The sequence below is a fragment of the Macaca fascicularis genome, chromosome 11 (assembly GCF_037993035.2).
Source record: "Macaca fascicularis isolate 582-1 chromosome 11, T2T-MFA8v1.1".
In the NCBI taxonomy this organism is placed as follows: domain Eukaryota; kingdom Metazoa; phylum Chordata; class Mammalia; order Primates; family Cercopithecidae; genus Macaca; species Macaca fascicularis.
Genome location: NC_088385.1, coordinates 22,159,812 through 22,183,898, shown reverse-complemented (window position 1 = coordinate 22,183,898; position 24,087 = coordinate 22,159,812). Strand labels below are relative to the sequence as shown.

Below are 24,087 nucleotides of genomic sequence, written 5' to 3'. Positions count from 1 at the left end.
AGGAGTTCAAGACCAGCCTGGCCAACATGGCGAAAACCCGTCTCTACAAAAGTACAAAAAAAATTAGCCAGGCATGGTGGCTCATGCCAGTAGTCCCAGCTACTCGGGAGGCTGAGGTGGGAGAATCGCTTGAACCCGGGAGGCAGAGGTTGCAGTGAACTGAGATTGTGCCAGCCTGGGCAATGAGTGAAAGTCTGTCTCAAAAAAAAAAAAAAAAAAAAAAAAAAAAAAAACACACACACACACACACACACACACACACACACACACACACACACACACAAAGAATATGGTAGCTCTGGAGTAAGCCAGTCCCATGACCCTGAAACAGAAAGCTGCATAAAACTCAAACGAGGAGAAAAGCAGGGGCACGTGTCTAAATATTACAGATTTCTTTTATTTTGATGAAAATGTAATGTTTTAAGTTATACATTTACCGTAAAAAGACAAATAGAGCAAACACCCCTAGATATTTTCTTTCTTATCAGTAATAAGACTATGAAAACACTTATTTTCTATAAATCAGTCATATTTGAAAATGCTTAATGAAGTATACATATACATACACACATACCTATATATATACACACACACACATATATATACACACATATACATACAGTTGTTCCTTGAACAACACAGGATTGAGCTGCAGAAGTCCATTTATATGAGGATTGTTTTCAATAAAGGTTATACCGAGTGTGCCTGCCTCTCCTTCTATTTCTACCTCTTTTGCCTCTGCCCCTCCTGAGACAGTTAAGAACAACTCCATTGCTGGGCATGGTGGCTCACACCTGTAATCCCAGCACTTTCGGAGGCTGAGGCCGGCAGATCATTACGAGGTCAGGAGTTACAGACCAGCCTGGCCAACATGGTGAAACCCTTTGTCCACTAAAAATATAGAAATTAGCCGGGCATGGTGGCGGGCGCCTGTAGTTCCAACTATTTGGGAGGCTGAGGCAAGAGAATCATTTGAACCCGGGAGGCAGAGGTTGCAGTAAGCTGAGATCGCGCCACTGCACTCCAGCCTGGGTAACAGGGAGACACTCCGTCTCCAAAAAAACAAAGAAACCCCCCCAAAAAAAAACAACTCCCTCTTCTTCCATCTAGTCAATGTGAAGATGATGAGGACGAAGATCTTTATGATGAACTATTTCCACTTAATAAATGGTAAAATATATTTTCCCTTGTGATTTTAACTTTATTTATTTATTTTTTGAGACAGGCTGTCGCTCTGTTGCCCAGGCTGGGGTGCAGTGGGGCGATCATGGCTCACCTCACCCTCCCGGGCTCAAATCTCTTGAGTAGGTGAGACCATAGGTACTGGCCACTATGCCTGGCTAATTTTTTTTGGTAAGTTTTGTAGAGATGGGGTCTCCTTATGTTGATCAGGCTAGTCTTGAATTCCTGGGCTCAAGCAATCCTCCAGACCTGGCCTCCCAAAGTGCTGGAATTATAGGTATGAGCTACTATGACTGGCCTAAACCTGCTAGTATCTTTCTGCTTGATTTTATATTTGTGTTTTTGTTTTTTTTGAGACAGAGTTTCACACTCTCTTGCCCAGGCTGGAGTACAGTGGTGCAATCTCAACTCACTGTGACCTCTGCCTCCTGGGTTCAACTGATTCTTATGCCTCAGCCTCCTGAGTAGCTGAGACTACAGGCGCCTGCCACCACGCTTACCTAATTTTTGGATTTTTAGTAGAGACAGGGTTTTACCATGTCGGCCAGGCTGGTCTTGAACTCCTGACTTCAAATGATCTGCCTGCCTGCCTCGGCCTCTCAAAGTGCTGGGATTACGGGTGTGAGCTACAGCACCTGGCCTCTGCTTGATTTTTTTTTTTTTTTTTTTTTTTTTTTTTTTTTGAGACGGAGTCTTGCTCTGTCACCAGGCTGGAGTGCAGTGGCCGGATCTCAGCTCACTGCAAGCTCCGCCTCCCGGGTTTACGCCATTCTCCTGCCTCAGCCTCCCGAGTAGCTGGGACTACAGGCGCCCGCCACCTCGCCCGGCTATTTTTTTGTATTTTTTAGTAGAGACAGGGTTTCACCGTGTTAGCCGGGATCGTCTCTCGATCTCCTGACCTCATGATCCGCCCGTCTCGGCCTCCCAAAGTGCTGGGATTACAGGCTTGAGCCACCGTGCCCGGCCCTCTGCTTGATTTTAAAATGCACTTTTTGTAGTCCTTTTTCTGTAGACTTGTTATTTTAGCTTTACCATTTCCAATGAAATCTTCCAATCTGTAAAAAATGCCTAACTCTCTGAACAAACAATAGTATTTCAGAATCATGACCATTAATGTTAATGCTGATACCTTATCTTTATTCCATGATAATTATTTCTATGGATCTTTATAATTTCGTACTAACTGAAAACATTACATTTCTTATATATAAATGCAGCCGAGTTTTTTGGCATATACTTTGTAGCTGTGCTTTAATATCTTTGAAGAATAGCTAGCCTGGGCAAGAGTGAGACCCCGTCACTACTAATACAAAAGAAAAAAAAATGAGCCAAGTATGGTGGTACATACTTATTGTCCCAGCTAGCCCGGAGGCTGGGGTGAGAGGATCCCTTGAGTCCAGGAGTTGGAGGCTGCAGTGAGCTATGATCATGCCACTGCACTTCAGCCCAGGAAACAGAGTGAAACCCTATCCATTAAAAAAAAAAAAAAAAAAAAAAAAAAGACTAGCCATATATCTTATATGTAGTACCTTTCAGTCTTGTCTTATAGCTTCAAATTATCTCATACCAAATAGGTAGAGTATTTACAAAAAAGTGGAAGTATTTTTGCAGCCCGAATTTCTAGAGAATACTTGAAGAAAAGGAGTTAAGTATTCTCAGCATTTTCCAAAGAACAAACAAGACTGGTTTAGAGTTCGAATTAAATGAATCTCAGATGAAAATGTAAAATATAGGACTTATTTTCCAATCCCAACTCACATTTCTCAGAGTAACCAGAGGATTGGCAAACTCTAAAGCTATTAATACCATAGCTAAAAGGCCCTGCAACCTCATGATAGCTAGAAAATCCGTTAACTTTTGGGTGGCCACAGGACACATCTATACCTGTCATCGAGAAAATTCTTAGAGGCATCGAGGAGTGTAGCACAGTGATTAGAGAATAGATTCCACAAATCGTGGACTATGACTATGCTCCACGTCTAGGCTGATCAAAAGAAACTTAAATTAGGTATTGACTAGGTCTGTCCTCTGACGTGCTAATATAAACGAAATTTTAAGAATAACTAAGATTACTAAGTTTTTCTTCGAGTATGCAAAAATAATTTTGATAAGACACTGAAAATGAAAACATGTAAAAAAGCAATAAATAGGTCTGAGAATCTTTCTAGACATTAATTTCCAGTTAAATACCGTTCTTAGATCCATCATCTTCTTTGTTTTCCTCAAGGTTACATATGAAGCTATTGTCGAAGATTCGGGTGTTGGTGATTTTGTTCTCGGAGGGACTACTCCAACAGGAAAGTGGGAACCTAAAAATTAAAACAGCAGTAAGTTCTACAAAACATCTTTTTTCCAGCATTGCTTTCTTTTAACTTACTTAATTTCTCACACTTTTTCAAATCAGAAAGCAAATTTATTTAAAAAGAGTCAGGCTGGGTGTGGTGACTCACGCCTGTAATCCCAGCACTTTGGGAGGCTGAGGCAGGCGGATCACCGGAAGCCAGGAGTTCGAGACCAGCTTAGCCAACATGGTGAAATGCTGTTTCTACTATAAAAAATACAAAAATTAGCCAGGCATGGTGTCAGGTGCCTGTAATCCCAGCAACTCAGGAGGCTGAGGCAGGAGAATTGCTCGAACCTAGGAGGTGCAGGTTGCAGTGAGCTGAGATCGTGCCCTTGCACTCCAGCCTGGGTGACAGAGAGGACTCTGCCTCATAAATAAATAAATAAATAAATAAATAAATAAAAAATAAAAAGAGTCAAAGTCAGTCAATGATACCACCAGATAAATTTAGGGTTACATTTAAAAATAAAATTCTGTTCATGGCTGTAATCCTAGCATTTTGGGAGGCTGAGGCGGGAGGATCACTTGAGCTCAGGATTTTCATATCAGCCTGGGTAATATAGTGAGACCCTGCCTCCACAAAAATTGAAAAGAAAAAAAAAAATTAGGTGGGTGTGGAGGTGCACACCTATAGTCCCAGCTACTCAGGAGGCTGAGGTGAGAGGATCACTGCAGAGGTTGCAGTGAGCTGAGACTGCATCATTGCACTCCAGCCTGGGCAACAAAGCAAGTGAGAACTTGTCTCCTTAAAACAAAAAAAAGAAAAAAGATAAGAAAAAATAGTACAGATTAACTGATGATATTTTTAAGAACATTAACTATAAAATGCCCTCTTTTGGTCAGGTGCCGTGGCTCATTGCCTATAATCCTAGCACTTTGGGAGGCTGAGATGGGAGGATCACTTCAGGCCAGGAGTTTGAGACCAGCCTGCTCAGACAGACCCATCTCTATTACACACACACACAAGCCTTCTTTGTCATCCTGATACATCTCTATCATCATCCTAACATGTTAGTTCAACCTAAATGTCCTTAATTTCTGCTTGGCTTTTAAAAATCATACAATATTGCCTCAAAGCATCCACGAACAATGTTAACAATAGCTAACTATAGGTGATCATTTTCACTTTCTCTTCTGTATTTTTCTTTTTTTTTTGAGATGGAATCTTGCTCTGTTGCCCAGGCTGGAGTGCAAATGGCACGACCTTGACTCACTGCAACCTCTGCCTACTGGGCTCAAGCGATCCTCCCACCTCAGCCTCCTGAGTAGGAGGGACTACTGGCATGCACTACCACGCCTGGTTAATTTATTTTTTTGTAGAGACAGGATCTTGCCACATTGCCCAGGCTGGTCTTGAACTCCTGGGCTCAAGCAATCTTCTTGCCTTGGCTTCCCAAAGTGCTGGGATTACAAGCACGTGCCGCTGGGCCCAACCAGTCTTTTTTATTTTTTTATTTTTTGAGATGGAGTTTCATTCTTGTTGCCCAGGTTGGAGTGCAATGGCACGATCTCGGCTCACTGTAATTTCTGCTTCCTGCCTTCAAGCGATTCTCCTGCCTCAGCCTCCTGAGTAACTGGGATTACGGGCATGCGCCACCACGCCTGGCTAATTTTGTATTTTTAGTAGAGACAGGGTTTCACCATGTTGGTCAGGCTGGTCTGGAATTCCTGACCTCAGGTGATCTACCTGTCTTGGCCTCCCAAAGTGTTGGGATTACAGGTGGAAGCCACCGCGCCCGGCCTCGGCCAATCTTTTAAAGTGAAGCATTCAGTCCAATTATATTTGTTGTAATTGCCAATGTATTTAGATTTATTTGTAAGAATGTATTTTTTTGCTTTGCATCTTCTCCAGTTTCTTTTCTTTTTTGGATTATCTTTCTCTCCTTCGAGAGTCTTGCTGTGTTGTTCAGGCTGAAGTGTAAGTGGTACCATCACAGCTCTCTGCAGCCTCGACAATTTCTTTTATCCTATACCCTAGCATGCATACTTAAACTTAAGAAAGTCTAAAGTTAATCGAGATCATTACCATGATTCAGAACAAAAGAAAGATGTTAAAGCATATTAATATTAATAAACTTCCTCCTCATTTATATGCTATTGTTGTCAAATAGTTGTATGCTTTAAAAAACCAGATACATTTTTACTTTGTAAAACAGAGATGAGGTCTGGTTATGTTTACCAGGCTGGTCTTGAACTCCTGGGATCAAGCAATCCATCTGCTTTGGCCTCCCAAAGTGCTGAGATTACAGGTATGAGCCATTGCTCCCAGTCCATTTAAAGTCCTTGTTGTGGCCAGGTGTGGTGGCTCGTCCCTATAATCCCAACACTCTGGGAGGCTGAGGAAGGCAGATTGCTTGAGCCTAGGAGTTTGAGACAAGCCTGGGCAACATGGTGAAACCCTGTCTCTACAATAAATACAAAAATTAGCCAGGTGTGGTGGCACACGTGTGTAGTCTCAGCTACTTGGCAGCCTGAGGATGAAGGAGGCTACAGTGAGCCATGATCGCACCACTGTACTCCAGCCTGGGCTGACAGTGAGATCCTGTCTCAAAAAAAAAAAAAAAAAAAAAAAAGGAAAAGAAGAAAAAAAAGACTTTGAATAAGGAGACAGGATTAGGATGACAGAGAAAAGGTGTATAAATATTAAATTTTCAAGATGCCAGTATTTTTAAATTAAAAAATGGCATTAGATAACCTAGAAAAATATTCCAACTATGAAAAAAGCTATGTGAACATTACTACCACTTCGGTGCTCTTTTTTTTTTTTTTGAGACGGAGTCATTGTCCAGGCTGGAGTGCAGTGGCATGATCTTGACTCACTGCAACCTCCGCCTCCTGGTTCAAGCGGTTCTCCTGCCCCAGCCTCCTGAGTAGCTGGGATTACAAGTGCCTGCCACCACACCTGGCTAATTTTTGTATTTTTAGTAAAGATGGGGTTTCGCCATGTTGGCCATGCTGGTCTTGAACTCCTGACCTTGTGGTCCGCCCGCCTCGGCCTCCCAAAATGCTGGGATTATGGGCATGAGCCACTGTGCCTGGCTTCACTTAGGTGTTTTTCTTTCTTTCTTTTTTTTTTTTGAGATGGAGTCTCGCTCTGTCACCCAGGCCAGATCTCAGCTCACTGCAAGCTCCGCCTCCCGGGTTTATGCCATTCTCCTGCCTCAGCCTCTGGAGTAGCTGGGACTACAGGCGCCCGCCACCTTGCCCGGCTAGATTTTGTATTTTTTAGTGGAGACGGGGTTTCACCGTGTTAGCCAGGATGGTCTCGATCTCCTGACCTTGTGATCCTCCCATCTCGGCCTTCCAAAGTGCTGGGATTACAGGCTTGAGTGCCCGGCCTCACTTAGGTGTTTTTCAAACTTTACTTAGTAAAGTTTGTAGCAGACTACAAAAATCAGTCCAGTGGGTTATGATAAGCATTTATTTTTCTAAAAAGTTTTACATTTTGTCACACTTGCATTATCTCTGCATAAATACATACACACTCTTTTTGGTGAATCCTTTAAAAGTGGCACATGCTTTTGTCCTAAGTGTTTCAGAATTCACATACTACATTCTACTACATAACCACAACATCACGATCACACTACTAGCTAATATCTAGAACATGTTTAAATTTCCATAATTGTCCTACTTTAGATATTCTTCTTTTAAACCATGGTCCAATCAAGTTTCAAACACTGCGATGTATCTATCCATTATTTTTGTGTGTGTGTGATGGAGTCTCACTCTGTCACCCAGGATGGAGTGCAATGGCACGATCTTGGCTCACTGCAACCTCCGCCTCCCGGGTTCAAGTGATTCTCCTGCCTCAGCCTCCTGAGTAGCTGGGACTACAGGTGTGTGTTACCCATGTGCGGCTAATTTTTTGTATTTTTAGTAGAGACAGGGTTTCTTTTCTTTTTTTTTTTGAGATGAAGTCTTACTCTGTCGCCCAGGCTGGAGTGCAGTAGCATGATCTCTGCTCACTGCAACCTCCGCCTCCCTGGTTCAAGCGATTCTCCTGCCTCAGCCTCCTGAGTAGCTGGGATTACAGGTGCAAGTAACCATGCCCAGCTAATTTTCTATTTTTAGTAGAGATGGGGTTTCATCATGTTGGTCAGGCTGGTCTTGAACTCCTGACCTCATGATCCGCCCGCCTTGGCCTCCCAAAGTGCTGGGATTATAGGCACAAGCCACCATGCCCAGCCAAACTTTTGTACTTTTAGTAGAGATGGGGTTTCACTATGTTGGCCAGACTGGCAGAGTTTCCATTTCCTGGGAAAGTTTTTTGTTTTTTTTTTTTCTGTTTCTGGTTGTTGTTGCTGTTGTTGTTGACCTCCTGACCTCAGGTGACCTGCCTGCCTCGGCCTCCCAAAGTGCTGGGACTGCAGGTGTGAGCCACCACACCCAGCCTATCTATCTTTTTAATCTAGGACAGTTCTCTCTCTACTCTTTTCTTTATGCAATTGCCTTCTAGAAAAATGACCAGCATTAAGAAAAAAATCAGAGTATACTTTACAGAAATATTATTTCAGAATTTACTTTGTAGAAATTGTGTAAAAATTTGTTTCAGCCATCAATGCCTTACGCATAATTTTAAACACACACACAGAAAAGACCCTGTCCAGGTGTGGTGGCACATGCTTGTAATCCTGAGGTGGAAGGACTGCTTGATCCTCTGAGTTCAAGACCAGCTTGGGCAACACAGCAACACCTTGTCTCTACAAATACTTAAAAAATTAGTTGGGTATGGTGGTGTGGGCCTGTGGTCCCAGCTACTTGGAAGGCTGAAGTGGGAGGGTCACCGAGTCTGGGAGGTCAAGGTTACAGTGAGCCATGTTTGCTCCAGTACAGCAGCTCAGGTGACAGAGCGAGGAGACCCAATCACAAACAACAACAACAATAACAAGAACCACCACCACCACAACAACCAGAAACAGAAAACAACATCAACATCACCAGAAACAGAAAACAACAACAACAAGAACCACCACCACCACCACAACCAGAAACAGAAAACATCGACATCACCAGAAACAGAAAACAACAACAACAACAACAACAACAACAAAACTCTCCCAAGAAATGGAAAACTTTAAAGTTTGACATAAACTCATTTCTCAGTAAAACCTAATCTTATGTGATGTCTTTTATTTTTATTTATTTGAGATGAAGTCTCGCTCTGTTGTCCAGGTTGGAGTGCAGTGGTGTGATCTCGGCTCATTGTAGCCTCCACCTCCTGGGTTCCAGCGATTCTCCTGCCTCAGCCTCCTGGGTAGCTGGGATTACAGGCACCTGCCACCACGCCCAGCTAATGCTTTTATTTTTAGCATTTATTTATGCCACTTGGAATGAATATTGTAGAAATAGTGTTTAAAAAAAGGGTGCTGCCTCATACCTAGCTGAGATGACATATATCATTTATGGGCCATTTTATCTTTCAATATCTGAAAATTTCTTAATTTAGAAACTCATCAGAGTCCAAAGGTTTCAGATAAAGGGTTGGACTCATATGAGTCAACATGTAAATGGAATTTACTGCTATTTTAGCAGCAAATTGTCTTCAAAAACAAAAAACAAGAGGTAAAACATATTACAAATGCTGACCTTTAACAACTGAAGTTTCTATCTCTGAAACAGGTTCTGATTTTTCTTCTCCATTAGATTCATCAACTTCTGCCACTGTTGTTAACTCTGGTTCACTCTTGTAGAGTCTATAATCTGGACCCTTGAAAGGAAGACATGTAATTACTCCAAAAAACTGCTAACAGTTCTTTTAAAATGTTTACTGCTAAAGACACAAATCAAACTCTAAAAATTAGTAGCCCTAGTGAGCCATCTGGGATATAACACAAATAATACCTACGTCACAACTACATGGAAAGAAGAAATTTGAGAAATTTTAAAGTGGCAAAACTTTGTTTTAATATTAAGAATATTTCTGGCTGGGCGCAGTGGCTCACACCTGTAATCCCAGCACTTTGGGAGGCCAAGGTGGGGGTATCACCTGAGGCCAGGAGTTTGAGACCAGCCCAGTCAACATGGTGAAACCCTGTCTCTACCAAAAATACAAAATTAGCTGGTCATGGTGGTGTGTGCCTATAATCCCAGCCATTCCGAAGGCTGAGGCAGGAGAATCACTTGAACCCAGGAGGTGGAGCTTGCAGTGAGCCAAGATTGCTCCACTGCACTCCAGCCTGGGCAAGAGTAAGAATCTGTCTCAAAAAAAAAAAAAAAAAAAAAAAAAAAAGAGTATTTCTGTTTCTGTTTCTCTTAGGGACAAGTCACATTTTTACCATGGAATAATTGAGGGCTAAAAATAACTATATTAATTCAATAAATTTTCATTCACAAGGTGGTATAAGTAAGGCTCATCCCAGCACTAAAATTCCTGTCACAGACATGTTGTTGTTCTCAAATTAGCTCAATTCTTATTTCCTTATTCTCTTTGCTTATTATATCCTACATTATTTGCTTAACCCTAAACGTATTTCCCATTTTTAGGGGTCACATCTCTCCTTAGCAACATCCACATCTTTGAGTAGTTTTCCTAGACCAAAACGCCCACATCCCAGCTCCTTTACCATTCCTAGTAACGGTCTTTTCCTTATCCCTTCTTTCTGATCTGAAGGTATAATTTTGCCTCCAATACCCTGAAATGGTATATCTAAAATATGGCTGCTTCATCATGGCCAAAGATACCACTTTATGAAAATATGAAAAATGCTATGAAATTATAAAATATTAAAATTATAAAAATATTAAAAATGAGAATAGCAAAACCAAAACAGGAAAGACACAAATGATGAAGTTATATATAAATAAAAAACTGTGGGCTAAAAATGAGGTTATAAAGGTTATAATAAAAAAAAGTTTGAATGTAAAATACATTAATTTTCAAAAATGAGAGGACAGGTATGATTGGTTATTCTGTGGCTATTCCAGCCACTTACACAGTGAGATCCATTTCTTGGATATCCTTGAACTTGATACATCTTCTTTTCTTCAGGCAGATGAACTGGGCCCCTGCTATAACAGAGCAAGGAGCTGCTATCACTGGGCAGAGGGGGGATTATGGGAGGCTGCTCTGTAAAGTCATAGGACCAAGGAAGTGGAGGACGAGGTGGGACTACTTCCTCTTCCTAAAGATTGTAGAACAGTCACCTTATTTAGATAAGCAGATTGAATTAAGCATATCTAAATTCTTTGCAATGGTATATTAACTTAAATTTACTTTAAGATACTAAAAGGGACACTGCCAAGCCAAAAGTCTAATAATGAAAAGTAAAATCAAAAATTTTTATCATAGCCAATAATTGGAATTTAACATATAATTACATCTGATTCTTTCCCGTAACATATAGGTTAGCTTCACACTGAAGCTCAACATTGAAAGAGATTACTATTTAAAACTAATTACTGGGTTTCATTTTAAAACTAGAAGGAAAGAACTGATTTTAAAATCCTATTCTTATATATTCACAATTTATCTATTTATTTATTTGGTAGAGATGGGGTCTCGCTATATTGCAGTGATTTGATCATACATAGCTCATTGCACCCTTGAACTCCTGGGCTCAAGGGACCCTCCTGGCTCAGCCTCCCAAGTAGCTGGGACCAACAGGAACACCATGTCTGGCTAATTTTTTAATGTTTTATAGAGATGGGGGTCTTGCTCTGTTTACCAGGCTGGTCTCAAACTCCTGGACTCAATACATCCTCCTGCCTTGGCCTCCAAAGGTGCTGGGATTACAGGCATGAGCCACTGTATCTGGCCCCCCAATTTTTAAGAGAAGAAAAGAAAAGTTATCTCTTTGACTGGCTTTTATACAAAATTCAAAATAATAGATTCTTTTGGTTAGGTTGACAGTATCTCTTTGTAGTTGTAATTTCTTTATGCTATGCATGACACACAGCCAACTTATCTATCAATCATCCTATAAATTTTACATAGTATAAGAAACAATGATAAGTATTCAAACATTACTTAGATTAGAAAAAGTATGACAATGTTAAAATTCTAACATAGATAAAAAGCAGAGATTCCATTTTTTTGCATTAAAAAGGGAAGAAAAATAATGTATTAGAAGCACCAAATTACTGATCCAATAAAATTTCAAGATTAAAACAATATCTGTTCAATATATTTAAAAAATATTTTTGTTATTAAGATTAGAGAAGACAATTACTTCTAGTTCATGTCTTAAGCATTAAAAGTAATTTATAATTAGAAAAACAATCCAAACTTACCTCACTTTTGTACTTAACTGTTGAGAAAGGCTTTGATCCTACCATACCTAGAAATATTAGAAAACGTAACTATATTAAACATATCTTTCTAATACTATAGAAAAAAGAACAATTTCTTTTGTTGTTTTGAAATGAAGTCTTGTCCTGTTGACCAAGTTGGAGTGTAGTGGTGTGATCTCGGCTCACTGCAACCTCCGCCTCCTAGGTTCAAGCAATTCTTGTGCCTCAGCCTCTTGCAGCTGGGACTACAGGTGTGCGCCACCACGCCCAACTGATTTTTTTATTTTTAGTAGAGATGGGGTTTCACCATGTTGGTCAGGCTGGTCTTAAACTCCTGACCTTAAGTGATTCACCTGCCTCGGCCTCTGAAAGTGCTGGGATTACAGGCATGAGCCACCACGTCCAGCCAAAAAAAGAACAACTTCATTTCATGTATTTTATTTTTATTCTTATTTATTTATTTATTTATTTATTTATTTATTTGAGACAGAGTCTTGCTCTGTTGCCCAGGCTAGAGTGCAATGGCAAGATCTCGGCTCACTGCAACCTCTGCCTGCCAGGTTCAAGCGATTCTTCTGTCTCAGCCTCCCGAGTAGCTGGGACTATAGGTGCATGCCACCATGCCTGACTAATTTTTGTATTTTTAGTAGAGATAGGGTTTCACCACATTGACCAGGCTGGTCTTGAACTCTTGACCTCATGATCTGCCCGTCTCTGCCTCCCAAAGTACTGGGATTAGAGGCGTGAGCCACCACGCCAGGCCTTTTTTTTTTTTTTTTTTTTTAATTGTTTTTCACTCTGTTGCCCAGGTTGGAGTGCAGTGGCATGACCTCAGCTTACTGCAACCTCCACTTCCCAGGTTCAAGTGATTCTCCTGCCTCAGCCTTCGAAGTAGCTGGGACTACAGGTGTGTACCACCAAATCTGGCCAATTTTTTTTTTTTTTTTAGTAGAGTCAGGGTTTTGTCATGTTGGCCAGGCTGGTCTTGAACTCCTGACCTCAAGTGATCCACCTGCCTCAGCCTCCCAAAGTGCTGGGATTACAGGCATGAGCCATCGCGCCTGGCCCATTTCACATATTTTAAATGAAGTCTTCAGTTTCTAATCATTCACTTATTGTTTTCATAATTGGAAACCAATTACATTAAGAAAGCAACAAATATTTAAACAAGAGTATGGGCAAGTGGGTTTTCTCAGACATTACTGGTATTAACATAATTTAATCCTTCAGGAGGGCAATTTGGCTGCAGCTATCAAAATGGAAAATGTGTGCTTATTTCTCACCTTTTGAAATCTACTAAGCACTAACATAGGTGTTTAGTTGTATATATTAATAATGTTCATTACGGCATGGCTTATGACAGCAAAAATAAAACACTCTGGAAACAACATACATTATCCATCAATATGGAAATGGATAAATAAATTATAGTTCCCTTATACAATGGATTCTTATATTATACTGTATCGTTACGGAGAAAAAAGCAAATTATTGAAAAATAGATATAGGAAGATCCCAGTTCTTGTGGGGATAAAACTTCTAAAGTGTAAACATTGTGGGTATTAATAATTATACTCACAAGACAGTAATTAGTTTTGTTTAGGTGTGGTTGACAGAGCTTTCGCTTTTTACTTTATAAACCTGTGCTCTGATAAGAGTGCCTGTTCAGAAAAGTGCATTAAAATAACAAAAGAAACTCAATTATATGTATCATTCCATTTAGACATTCAGTCATGTGCCATATACCAATGTTTTGGTCAGCAACAGACTACATATACGGCAGTGGTCCCATATGATTATAATGCAACTGAGAAATAACTTTTTTTTTTTTTTTTTTTTTGAGACAGTCTCCCTCTGTTGCCCATGCTGGAATACAGTGGCATGATCTTGGCTCACTGCAACCTCCACCTCCCGGGTTCAAGTGATTCTCCTATCTAAGCTTTTTTTTTTTTTTTGAGACGGAGTCTTGCTGTGTCCCCCAGGCTGGAGTGCAGTGGCGCGATCTCGGCTCACTGCAAGCTTCGCCTCCCGGGTTCACGCCATTCTCCTGCCTCAGCCTCCTGAGTAGCTGGGACTACAGGCGCCCACTACCGTGCCCAGCTAATTTTTTGTATTTTTAGTAGAGACGGGGTTTCACCGTGGTCTTGATCTCCTAACCTTGTGATCCACCCGCCTCGGCCTCCCAAAGTGCTGGGATTACAGGCGTGAGCCACCGCGCCCTGCCTGTATCTAAGCTTTCTGAGTATTTGGGACTACAGGCATGCACCACCATGCTTGGCTAATTTTTTTTTTTTTATTTTTAGTAGAGACAGGGTCTCACCACGTTGGCCAAGCTGGTCTTGAACTCCTGACCTCAGGTGATCTGCCCACCTCAGCCTCCCGAAGTGATGGGATTACAGGCGCGAGCCACTGCACCCAGCCAGAGGTGAGAAATATCTATTGCCTAGTTGTTGCCCTCATGTCATAGTATAACACATTACCTTTTCTGTTTGGATATACAAATAACATTGTGTTACAACTGTCTACAGTATTCAGTACAGTCACATGCTGTGCAGGTTTGCAACCTGGGAGCAATAAGCTATACCACATAGCCTAGGTGCGTAGTAGGCCATACAACTAGGTTTATTTCAGTACACTCTGATTGCACAACACAATCACCTAACAATGCATTTCTCAGAACATAATCTGTCACCAAGTGACACATGACTGTAACACTGTGGTCAGTCACAAAATAAAATGCAAAGCTAATTTACCTATTTCTGTAGTACCTCTTTGCTGCTTGTGTTTACTCAGCCCTTCCATGACATCTTGAATTCGCCAAAGTTCTTTCTGAATCTGTGCACGCTGAATTCCTGCTGATTCCGTCTATCAGTAAAAATGGATAGACCACATATAAGAAAGAAAATCATTTACTGAAGTTAAATGATTATATATTAATTATATAAATTCTATTTTAAAAATGCAAATTGCAGTGAATTAAGTGTTATGAATATTTAATATGACTGATGTGACTCTCCCAATTTTGCAATTCCAGTGGCAAATATAAAAGACTGAGCAGAGAAAGAAAAATATTTAATTTTCATACTTAAATATACTATTTTAAATCTTTCCAATAAGCTTTGTCTTGCATTATTTATGATCCCAGGAAGGCATATTGATTAAAAGGGACCAAAAATGGAAAATACAGAGAGAATGGAAACAGAGCAGAAACAAACCCCAAAAGAAAAAATAATTTCTGGGAGGGGAAAACATGGCGGGGTATTGGGGAACAGGTGAGAAATGGAAGGTATACTAACTTCCTAGGTTCTAGAACATAAAAACAACAACAAAGGGACAACTAACAAAATATATCAAGATGAGTTTTGACTGACAGAGTTTAAATGTATTTGTTTTTTTTTTTTTGAAACGGAGTCTTGCTCTGTCGCCCAGGCTGGAGTGCAGTGGCAAGCTCTCAGTTCACTGCAGCCTCTGCCTCCTGAGTAGCTGCGATTAGAGGCGAATGCCATAATTTTTGTATTTTGTACAATGGCACAATCTCAGCTCACTGCAACCTCCACCTCCCAGGTTCAAGTGATTGCCCTGTCTCAGTCTCCCGAGTAGCTGGGATTAGACATGCGCCACCACACCCGGCTAATTTTCTATTTTTAGTAGAGACGGGGTTTCACCATGTTGACCAGGCTGGTCTTGAATTCCTGACCTCAGGTGATCCGCTCACCTCGGCCTCCCAAAGTGCTGAGATTACAGGCATGAACCACCACGCCCAGACAATTTTCTTACTTTTAATATTCCATATCATGCCCTCAGGTTAAATACAGTAACTAACTGAAACCAAAATAAGATTACATTGGTTTTCTCTGAGATTCTATTAGAATTCTATGACTCTTATTCATAAATTGGGTAATAATAACACCATTCTATAATAATAAACACCATTCTAGGAATGTAACTTTATTTTTAAAAATAGGCAATGAGATACAAAAACTGTCACATTGCCCAGAACAGTATTTTTTCACTGAGTATCAGTTATTAATGACTATAGATAATAGAATACAATCAGTATTGCATCAATATGCTAAAAAAGTCCTCTAAGGGGGTAGAAATATGTTTTCAGCCAGGCACAGTGGCTCACATCTATAATCCCAGCACTTTGGGAGGTTGAGGTGGGCAGATTGCTTGAGCTCAGGAGTTCAAGACCTCCCTGGGCAACACAGAAAAACCCCATCTCTACCAAAAATACAAAAACTTAGCTGGACGGGGTGGTGTACGTCTGTGGTCCCAGCTACTTGGGAGGCTGAGGTGAGAGAATCACTTGGGCCTGGGGGAAGAGGTTGCAATGAGCTGAGATTGTGCCACTGTCCTCCAGCCTAGGTGACAGAGTGAGACTCCGTCACGGGGGGGGAAAAAAAAGAAATATGTACCCGGTGAAACCCCATCTCTACTAAAAAATACAAAAAACTAGCCGGGCGAGGTGGAGGGCGCCTGTAGTCCCAGCTCGAGTCGGGAGGCTGAGGCAGGAGAATGGCGTGAACCCGGGAGGCGGAGCTTACAGTGAGCCGAGATCCGGCCACTGCACCCAGCCTGGGCAACAGAGCGAGACTCCGTCTCAAAAAAAAAAAAAGAAATATGTTTTCAAAGTCTTCCAAGCACTTGGGGGTTGATCAAAAGATTAAAAAAATTAAAAGAAAATGAAAAAGAAAAAACTCAAGCAAAAAATTCTATAAGCCTAAAGACTATGAATTAATGCTGCTTCAAAAAGGCACTACATAACCTAAGTTATCTAGTTTTCCAAGCTACAGCCTGGAAGCATCAAAAAATAAAAAAAAAGAAAGTACCCATACAAGAGCCAAACACAATGATTGCCAAGCCAATCCCAGAGAGTAAATACTGACACAGAGGATGGGAAGATCACTATAAATAAATCCTTGCGCATCTATATACAACATGTATTACTTTTATAAAATTTAAAAGATATATGCTCATTGCAACCTCTGCCTCCTGGGTTCAAGCAATACTGCCTCAGCCTCCCAAGCAGCTGGAATTACAGGTGTGTGACACTATGCCCAGCTATTTTTCTTTGTATTTTAGTAGAGATGAGGTTTCGTCATGTTGGCCAGGCTGGTCTCGAACTCTTGACCTCAAGTGATCTGTCTGACTTGGACTCCCAAAGTGCTGGGATTTCAGGCATACACCACTGTGCTTGGCCAACTTTGAACTATTTTTCAAACACTTGTTAGTAATTTGAATTTTCCTATGATTAGTTACTCATGTTCTTTGTATCTTTTTCTAATGGACTATTTCTCCAAATCAAAAAAAAAAAAAAAAAAAAACTTCCTTGCAAATCTAGATAGTTATCCCTTGTTGAATTTCTGAGGTCAAACATATATCCTCCCAGTAGGTCATCTTTTTACTTTGTCTATGTTGCCTTCATTGAGGGTAAATCTTTAACTTTGATAAAGCCGAATGTTGTTCAACAATTCCCTCTCTTTCTCTCTCTGCTTTGTGGATATTCATGGTCTGCTGTTAAACTCTCTATTCTGTTCCATTGGTCTATTTTTTTCCTGTACCATGTTTAACACTATGGTTTTGCATTATGTTTCCTTGTTTATTTATTTAACAAACACTTATATAGTGTGCTTTATATGCCTGGTTTTATTCTACATGCTGCAAAAATACAAACATATTTATCCTCATAATAACCTAGTAGGAGTAGGTATTAGTTTATTTTATAGTTGCAGAAACTGAGACCCAGAGTTGTTATGTAACTGGTCGAAGGCTGTATATGCAATGTCACCATTCATAGAGTATGACTTTTAGTTCTTTTATTTTTTTAAAAATTTTTTAACTACTTGTGGTCTTTATTATACCTTAAAAATATCAGAACCATTTAAGAAATTTCTTTAGAAAATTCTACTGGAAATTTGGTTGGAATAAAATTGCATTATGGGAAGAATTTTCATTGTGATGATGTTAAATCAGACCATCCATGAATATAGTATACCAATTACACTTCTCCATTAATTCAGGTCTTCTCTTATATCCTATAATAAGGTTAAATTTTCATAATAAATATATTTTTTGGTAGGTTAAATCTGGGATTGGCAAATTTCTGTGGCCTGCAGCCTCTTTTGGTATGGCCTGTGAGTTAAGAACAAATTTTACATTTTTAAGAAGTTATAGCTGGGCACGGTGGCTCATGTCTGTAATCCCAGCACTTTGGGAGGCTGAGGCGGGCAGATCACCTGAGGTCAGGCGTTCAAGACCAGCCTGGCTAACATGGTGAAACCTTGTCTCTACTAAAAATACAAAAATTAGCCAGGTGTGGTGGCACTTGCCTGTAATCCTAGCTGCTAGGAAGGCTGAGGCAGGAGAATCACTTGAACCCGAGAGGTGGAGGTTGCAGTGAGCAGAGATCACGTCACTGCACACCAGCCTGGGCGACAAGAGTGAAACTCCATCTCAAAAAAAAAAAAAAAAAAAAAAAAAAAAAAAAAAAAAAAGTTGTAAAAAAACAAAAAACATTAAATATGTGACAGTGACACATTTGACCTTTACAGAAAGTTTGCTGACCTCTAGTTACATCTTAGGTATTTATAGCTATTTTTCTAGTGTATTTAGTATCTCATTTATGTAGCTGATTTCTTTCTTCTTTTTTTTTTTGAGATGGACTTTTGCCCATCGCTCAGGCTGGAGCGCACTGGCACGATCTCGGATCACTGCAACCTCTGCCTCCCAGGTTCAGGTGATTCTCCTGCCACAGCCTCCCAAGTAGCTGGGACTACAGGCGCCTGCAGCTGGTTATCGTAGCCGATTACTGACAGTGTTACTTCAGTGTCCGATACAGAAGTCCCAGCCACACGTGGCCATTTAAATTTAGATAAACTGGGCTTGGTGACTCATGACTGTAATCCCAGCACTTTGTGTTTTTTTTTTGAGACAGAGTCTCCCGTTGTCGCCCAGGCTGGCATACAGTTGTGTGATCTCCACTCCACTGCAACCTCTGCCTCCCAGGTTCAAGCGATTCTCCTGCCTCAGCCTTAAGTAGCCAGGATGACAGGTGCCCAGCTAATTTTTGTATTTTTAATAGAGGTGGGATTTCACCGTGTTGGCCAGGCTGGTCTCAAACTTCTGGCCTCAACTGATCCTCCCACCATGGCCTCCCAAAGTGCTGGGATTATAGGCATGAGCCATTGTGCCCAGCTGATGATCCCAGCACTTTGGAAGGCTGAGGTAGGAGGATCACTTGGACCCAGGAGCTCAAGGTTTCACCTAGGATCATGCTACTGCACTCCAGCCTGGGTGACAGAACAAAACCCTGACTCAATAAATAAGTAAATAAATTTAGATAGTTAACATAAAAACAACTGAAAGTTCAGTTTTAGTTGTATAGTAACAATAGTCACATTTCATATGCCCAACAACTACTTGTGGCCAGTACTACGCTGGACAGCCCAGACAGAGGGCAGCTGAATTTCTGATTCAACCTTATTAATTTTTTTTTTTTTTTTTTTGAGATGGAGCTTCACCCTTGTTGCCCAGGCTGGAGTACAATGGTGCGATCTCAGCTCCCTGCAACCTCCACCTTCCAGGTTCAAGCAATTCTCCTGCCTCAGCCTCCCGAGTAGCTGGGATTACAGGTGCCTGCCACCAAACTCAGCTCATTTTGTATTTTTAGTAGAGATGGGGTTTCACAATCTTGGCCAGGCTAGTTTCGAGCTCCTGACCTTGTCATCCTGGCTAATTTTATAATTTTTTAGTAGAGATGGGGTTTCGCCATACTGGTCAGGCTGGTTGGTCTCAAACTTAACTAATCTTTTATTCATTGTCTGTTAAGTCCACGCATTTCCAACTAAAAGGATCAAATTTACATTGGTCATAAGCATGAAATAAGTTTTATTATTTTCTTAAACATATATTATCTGCATTCCTCAGAGAAACATTTTAAGATAAGTATTATTTCTTTTTCTTTCATTTTTTTTTTTTTGAGATAGAGTCTCGCTATGCTGCCCAGGCTGGAGTGCAGTCATGGGATCTCAGCTCACTGCAACCTCCACCTCCTGGGTTCAAGTGATTCTCCTGCCTCAGCCTCCTAAGTAGCTGGGATTACAGATGCCTGCCACTACATCTAATTTTTGTATTTATAGTAGAGACAAGGTTTCACCATGTTGGCCAGGCTGGTCTCGAACTCCTGACCTCAGGTGATCCACCCACCTCAGCCTCCAAAAGTGCTGGGACTATAGGTGTGAGCCACCATGCCCGGCCAAGTATTATTATTTCTATTTTATAGATAAGAAAACTAACCCTTGGAACTAGGTGTCAGATCTATTTGCTTATTAACTAGATTCTTTATAGCAAATGGTGCTGTATCTTCCCCTATTCCAATAATATGTCAGTGAAGTCAACAGGCCAAATGTAATTTCACAAAATGAGAGACATTTAATATAGAAAGGATTAGAATAATTTTATTAAAAAGATGAAATATTGGCTGGGCGCAGGGGCTCAAGCCTGTAATCCCAGCACTTTGGGAGGCCGACGCAGGTGGATCACCTGAGGTCAGGAGTTTGAGACCAGCCTGACCAACACAGAGAAACCCCGTCTCTACTAAAAAAAAAAGAAATACAAAATTAGCTTGGCTTGGTGGTACATGCCTGTGATCCCAGCTACTTGGGAGGCTGAGGCAGGAGAATCGCTTGAACCCGGGAGGCAGAGGTTGCAGTGAGCTGAGATTGCGCCACTGCTCTCCAGCCTGGGCAACAAGAGCAAAACTCCATCTCAAAAAAAAAAAAAAAAAAAATATATATATATATATACACACACACACACATATAAAAATATTCATTATTTGATAAATCCATATAATTCAACATCTCAATACCAAGTGACACAGATGGACTTGTGAAAGGATATGAAACCATGTTTTTAGGAACTGCAGAGCTGAGACTGCTAGGAGCACAGAACACTCCGGGGCTCACCATGTGCCCAACAGAACAAAGAACTCTTAAACAAGTGGGGATGGTCTACTTTGTGAGATAGTAAGATTCCTGTCATTAAAAGTATTCAAATCCAGGTCTCAGGTAGCCAATAATGTAAAAACTGTTAAGGGTATGCAGAAATCTAACAAGGTGGATTGTATAGTACCAGTAAAAACAGTTAAAACAATATAAAGAATATTATATTTCTGTACCTGAACTTCACCAAGGTGATCTAGCTGCTCTTGCATCTGGTTCCTGGTAACAGTTACATCGTATTCTAACTTATCATATTCTCTCCATGCTCGTTCCAATTCCTAAAACCAAAAAGCGTTAATTACTTTAATGGGGAAAATGTGCTTTTACGGTGTTATCACTCCAATTGTAACTTTCTAGATTTTAGAAAGTCGCATAGTTTTTTACTTAGCAAAACAGGAATTTTTATAACCATTTTTGTCCCTTTTTAAAACTCAATTCAACAAAAATTTACTAGGCAACCTAAGTATTACTGTGCTGCTGTTTATTTCCTAAAATGCAGAAGTGGCATAAATAAAACATTTTCTTATCTGTCTTCATTAAAAGTTCTCCATCAATGAAAATACTTTGTATTTTAGCACATTGGAATTTCAATAACATCAGAGGCTTGACATGACTTTACTTACAATAAGCTTATAGTAATACAGTAAAACAAATGAATTTAGCTAGCTATTTAAACAATTCAGTGAATCCCATCTGTGAAGACTCAATATAGACCCTATTATCCATCTGTACTTTTCTCCTTTGGAAAAAAATCACCCCCAAACCATAATATCACAGAGAAGACTTTGATGTTTGGTCTTTAACAGCTTGTCATTTGTTGAATATAGAATAATTCTAGAGGTGCTTAAAAATACATCATCTGCTGGGCGCAGTGGCTCACGTCTGTAACCTCAGCACTTTGGGAGGCTGACGGAAACAGATCACTTGAGTTCAGTAGTTCGAGACCACCCTGGCCAACATGGTGAAACCCTGTCTCTACTGAAAACACAAAATTAGCTGGGCCTGATGACTTGTGCTTGTGGTCCTAGCTACTTGGGAGGCTGAGGAGGGAGAATCGTTTGAACCCAGGAAGCAGAGGTTGCAGTGAGCCGAGATTGCGCCTTGGGAGGCTGAGGCGGGCAGATCACGAGGTCAGGAGTTTGAAACCACCTGACCAACATAATGAAACCCTGTCTCTACTAAAAATACAAAAAAAATTAGCCTGTAATCCCAGCTGCTTGGGAGGCTAAGGCAGGAGAACTGTTTGAACGTGGGAGGCGGAGGTTGCAGTGAGCTGAGATTGCGCCATTGCACTCCACCCTGGGTGACAGTGCGAGACTCTGACTCAATAAATAAATAAATAAAGTAAAAGGGGAAAAAAAAAGAGCTATTTTATTTTGTATATTCTGTAACTAGTTTAAAATAACTTTAGGAAATTTAGGTGATTGGCTGGGTGTGGCAGCTCTCACATGTAATCCCAGCACTTTGGGAGGTTGAGGCAGGTGGATCACTTGAGCCCAGGAGTTCGAGACCAGCCTGGGCAACATAGAGAGACCCCATCTCTACGAAAAAATACAAAAATTTTCCAGGTGTGGTGGTGCTTGCCTGTGGTCCCAGCTACTTGGGGTAGGCCTGAGGTGGGAGGATCGCTTGAGCCCAGGAGGCCAAGGTTGCAGTAAGCCAAAATTGTGCCACTGCACTCCAGCCTGGGTGACAGATGAAGACCATGTCTCCAAAAAGAAAAGAAAAGGAAAAAAAAAAATGAAGCTATCTTGCCAGTCGTTTTTTTAAAATTAAAAAAAATCTTAGGCAAAGAAAAATTATTCAAACTGTACTGGGAAAAGAGATGTGTGCCACCACCCCTATGCCCGGCTAATATTTTGTGTATGTATGTATGCATGTGTCTGTGTATACACACACACACACACACACATATATATACACATACACACATACATACCTATACACAATATTTTGTGTATATACACACACATATATATACACACATATATACACACACACATATATATACACATACACACATACATACCTATACACAATATTTTGTGTATATACACACACATATATATACACACATATATATACACACACACACACACACACATATATATGTATTTTGGTAGAGACAGGATTTTGCCATGTTGCCCAGGTTGGTCTCTAACTGCTGGGCTCAAGAGATTCCATCAGCCTTGGCCTGTCAAAGTGCTGAGATTACAGGTGTGAGCCACCATACCTGGTCAGCAAATTCTTTTTACATGAATAAATATGAAAATTAATTTCCTTTAACAAAAATTAATTCTAGCCATGTTTTAATTTGCGTGCACTACAAAAACTGCAAATTTAAATAGTGGGTCTTTGAAGGCTTTAGGGAGGATATATAAAGACAATGGATCCAATGACAGCCCAGTGGCTAAGAGGGTATTACAGGCTAACACCTATTCTCCCTTGTGGAAATGCCAGAGTTTAGGGCAGGCTTAACTGCACTGCAGAGGCATTTAAGCATAAGAACATTTCAGGATGGTAGGAATCCCTCTCTTTCTTAAAGAAACATGAAAAATACAGATTGAGAGCTAGACATTACTTTATCAATATTTTAGAAGTGAAGTGGCACAGTATACTTTCAATTTTCCTAACCTGGAGATCCTGCCACTGAACTGGTTCAAGTCCTATAATCCTGCTAGGCCTGCCTGTTTCTGTCTTTACCTCAGCTCCTCAAACATGATTACCAGGTGGGCAGGAACACAAGACAACAGAGGACAGCAAGCAAAGGGCAGCAATGGCACAACACATTTCCTCCCAAAACCTGGTATTTCATTAAAGAATTTACTAGATTATATGAATACCATGCTAATAATCTTTAAATGTGACCTTACTTACTTTTTGTCAAGAAGCTAATATAGCAAGATAATTTAAAACGGCTAATAATTTCCATATATACAATTACCTTAAAATCCCAAGTACTTGCCAAAAATAGTGCTTCAATAAAAAGCAGAGAATGCCAGGCCATACAGTTAAAAGAATAAATGAAGGCTGGGTGTGGTGGCTTACGCTTGTAATCTCAGCATTTTGGGATGCTGAGGCAGGAGGATCATGAAGTCAGGTGGTCAAGACCAGCCTGTTAAACATAGTGAAGCCCCATCTCTACTAAAAATACAAAAAAATTATCTGGGCGTGGTGGTGGGCGCCTGTAGTCCCAGTTACTTGGGAGGCTGAAGCAGGAGAATCGCTTGAACCTTGGAGGTGGAGGCTGCAGTGAGCCGAGACGGTGCCACCGCACTCCAGCTCGGGCGACAGCGTGAGACTCCGTTTCAAACAAACAAACAA

General features: G+C 40.6%; 1 protein-coding gene across 50 annotated transcripts in view; it reads right to left on the bottom strand.

Moving 5' to 3' along the window:
* The window catches only part of PLEKHA5 (pleckstrin homology domain containing A5), a 250,359-nt gene that overhangs the window by 17,264 nt on the left and 209,008 nt on the right, over positions 1 to 24,087 (bottom strand). For 24 of the 50 annotated variants that reach the window (XR_010579310.2, XM_065523815.2, XM_065523820.2 and 21 more), the window contains 6 exons: positions 20,940 to 21,041; positions 14,512 to 14,623; positions 11,759 to 11,805; positions 10,462 to 10,650; positions 9,116 to 9,236; positions 3,373 to 3,491 (listed from right to left, as the gene is read on the bottom strand). Coding sequence is in view for 45 of the 50 variants with exons in the window: in XM_065523815.2 (XP_065379887.1) it covers positions 3,373 to 3,491; positions 9,116 to 9,236; positions 10,462 to 10,650; positions 11,759 to 11,805; positions 14,512 to 14,623; positions 20,940 to 21,041 (690 nt within the window). In the remaining 5 variants the exon portion in view is untranslated. The remainder of the gene's footprint in view (positions 1 to 3,372; positions 3,492 to 9,115; positions 9,237 to 10,461; positions 10,651 to 11,758; positions 11,806 to 14,511; positions 14,624 to 20,939; positions 21,042 to 24,087) is intronic. The other 26 variants (XR_010579309.2, XM_065523825.2, XM_065523830.2 and 23 more) reach the window with 5 other exon arrangements.